This window comes from Etheostoma spectabile, chromosome 12, assembly GCF_008692095.1.
Source record: "Etheostoma spectabile isolate EspeVRDwgs_2016 chromosome 12, UIUC_Espe_1.0, whole genome shotgun sequence".
Taxonomy (NCBI): domain Eukaryota; kingdom Metazoa; phylum Chordata; class Actinopteri; order Perciformes; family Percidae; genus Etheostoma; species Etheostoma spectabile.
Genome location: NC_045744.1, coordinates 4,133,455 through 4,136,747, shown reverse-complemented (window position 1 = coordinate 4,136,747; position 3,293 = coordinate 4,133,455). Strand labels below are relative to the sequence as shown.

Sequence of the window (3,293 nt, the reverse complement as noted above, 5' to 3'; positions counted from 1 at the left end):
GCCAAAAAAACCCTCTCACTTTTCTGACCCCCCTTGTCCCCTAATTATTTTATACAGTCCCTCAGTTGGTGCAGTAATACTGTGGGCTATATAGATGGGGTTATGCTTGACCCCCATGTTGTCCTTGGGTCAAATTGACCCGATTTTAGTTCTTTCTTCTTCTTCTTTTTGTCAGAAAAAATCGGCTTTCAAAACAAGCGCTGAAAATCAACAACATCAAAATAAATATCAAAAAAACACCAACAACTTTTAAAAAAGCACCCACGACATTAAAAAAGTGACACAAATGTTGGAAAAAGCGATAATAATGTTGGAAAAAAAGTGACCGTTGTTGACGGGAAGACGACACCAGGGTTAAAACAACAGAGCTGTGGTGTTGGAAGCATGTGCTACATCTCAACTGAATGCTGATACTCTATTCTGTAAAGATCCATGCACACTCTCATGATATATACATATATAGAAACCACACTTCCTATACTGCGATCCCTCAGAAGTGATCACACAGTACACATATCACACTGCACTCAGCACTACAGAGAGGTTCTCTGTCTGCACTGTATTGTGGGATTTCTGGCTTGCACTCTGCCTGGCGTGACCCCACCCCTGGTAAATACAGGGTTGGAGGTTTCCTCCGTGGATAAAAATACACTTGCCTTTCAGCAGAGAGGGGGAAAAAAAAAGCCAGAATTCTTCTCTCTTCTGCGCCCATTGTGCACAAGGAGCTAAAGACTTCCACGCTCATTGCAAGGGATTCTTTTCTGCAGATGTTAATTATTAATTATGAGTCCACAAAAGTTGACAGAGCGTCACAAAGTACATGTTACAGAAGTGAGCACAAATTCTGGTGAATGCTTGCATCGTTTATAGCATTTGTTAAGGATGTTGCAACTTATTTGGTCATTTGGTGTGCTATGTTTTCCCTTCTTCCTGCTTTGGTCTTTTGTCCTCCGTGAGCTCCCTTACTTCACAAACTTTGACGTCATCATTGTGTTGCGTAAGGGTTTCAGAGTCCTGTGCAACTGGCAGGGGTACAGTCACTGAAATACTTCAAACAAAAGTTTGACAAGACTCAGCAGCGGTGTTCTGTGATCGATCTCACATGTGCTTTAAGAGCTTCCTGTTTGGAAAAAAGAGAGTTTCCTGCTGAACTGAGCTGGTAAACTGGAGACTGAGTGACTTCCGTGTTTGAGTTGGAAACACACAGACTCAGGTTATGGCACGTAGGACTCCATGCCGGTGAGTATTGGCATTAAGTTAATGATTGTTCAGTGTCGGTTTGATCTTGGTGGATCAAGTTTGATCTGTCAAATTTCCTTTGGGCTATGCATACAAACAAATCTACTACTTTTTTTGTTTATCAGCGACTTTGAGCTTGGGAAAAGCGCTATACAGATTCAATTTATTATTATTATTATCATGCTGTCAGACCAAAAAGACCATAAATGTTGACTGCAACACTTAATAACATAACTTTTGTTGATTTGATCTCTTGACAGAAACAAGAACGTCCATGCAATTGTGCACCTGTCTCTTCAACTCAAGTTTATTGCAGAAATGAAGAAGAATATGTAGTCAAATCACACATGATCCTGGCTGCTTATCTCATTGGCTGAAGGTTGAGTAGCACGTAAAGCTGAGAATGAATCAGGGGGGACAAGAAAACCAGGGGACAGGACTGAGAGATGTCCTAGACATACTAGTTAAGGTACCTCCGCAACGGCTGCTGAGCCTGACATTCCAGCTGGGGGAGTCTCCCGAAGATAATATCGTACACGCCTTGTGTCTGATCCTTCTCCAGAAAGAGGAGCGGGCCCTGAACAAACTCCAGATGCTGAAAGACAACTCCCTCGCTAACCATCTAGCTGAGAAGTGGCAGATGAGTGGAGGCAAATATGAAGATTTTGCCGATAATTGTGGTCATTTTCAAGAGTTTACAGGAGAATCTTTGGCTTTGCTGGCTCGTCTTTTCAAGGTATTGTCAGACCAGAGGCTGTGTGATCCACCTCTGAGAAATCTGGCGTATAAGAGAGCCCTTTCCAGTGACATTCGAAAAACAAGCAAATGCAAGGATCTAGAGTATGATCTGCTCAGAGAGGAAGCTAAAAATGTGTGTGGGCCTCAGTTTGAGTGGATTTGCTCCCCAAAGGATCTCAAGTCAGGGTCTTACCATGATCCTCCTAGCAGCTTGGGTGAAGGAAACACAAATTTAAAAGTGGCCCAGTCACAGGATCCCTCAGAGAGAGCTCACAATCTGCCCAGCCCACTGCAGGCGACCTCTTCAATGCCCTCATATCCCACTCATCTAGAGATAAGCATCCCTCCGACAGCCTCATTTCAAGACGACAAAATAACTCCCGAAACGTCAGATGAATCCAAACCATCCGAGCAATCTCAGCCTAAATCCAGTGAACCTCCTAAGTTTGGTGCAAAGAAGCCCTCAAAGATGGATGGCACGTTAGCGGCAGAGGGCAATAAGATGGACAGTCGCATCACTCAATGTGAGAGTCTAAACCAAACCACTAAACCAACCGCTGAGCCAAACTTTGCACTACCTACTGCAACAAACCTTGTCCTACCCGAGATCCCGGTTCCAAACGAACCGCATGCAAGTAAAGAAGCAGAAGAGGAGGATGAGCCAACATTTTATACATTTGTAATCTTGCACGCACCGGAGGATGCAGACGTGGCTGACAGCATGAGAGAAAGACTGGAAACACTGATGCGGGTCGACGGGGAAGGTGCAACTTTTTCAGGGGACTTCGCCGAGCCTGGAAAGAGCACTCTGAGGTGCGTGGAGGACGCTATCAACAACTCGGCCTTCACTCTCCTGCTGCTTACCTGCAACTTTAACACTCGCATGTTGGACGTGGAGATGAACTCTGCCCTCATCAACTCCATTGAGAAGAAACACAAGTACAACACGGTCGTCCCTCTGCTGCCCCTGGAGAACTGCTTGCCCAAAGAGAGCATCCCATTGGTTTTGCAGACGTTAAATCCACTCAGGGAGAACAAAAACCTTGAAAGGCAGTTAAATAAGTTTTTGTCGCCGGCGAAGATTAAAAACCAGAGAAAGATCTGGACGGCAGAGCAGAAAGTAAAAACGCAGATGGAGAGACAGGAGACCCTAAAGAATTTAAACCAGTACCAGAAGCAGTTGTTCAAAGAGCTTGGCACAGCACAGTTGCTGGAGAAAGAGAGCCTGAGCCTTTTAATGGCACAGCAGCAACTTCTTTTCGGCCGCGGTGTTCCACCAGAACAGGTCGGGGGGGACGGCAGGGTTCGGTGGCCAC

General features: G+C 45.1%; 1 protein-coding gene across 1 annotated transcript; it reads left to right on the top strand.

Annotated features, from left to right (window-relative positions):
* Positions 1–996: 996 nt before the first annotated feature.
* ticam1 (TIR domain containing adaptor molecule 1) lies at positions 997–3,293 on the top strand (the record flags this gene model as incomplete). Its single annotated transcript, XM_032532133.1, is given in 2 exon segments — positions 997–1,239; positions 1,500–3,293. A coding segment is annotated over 1 exon segment (1,651 nt), but the record flags the coding sequence as incomplete, so codon positions are not given.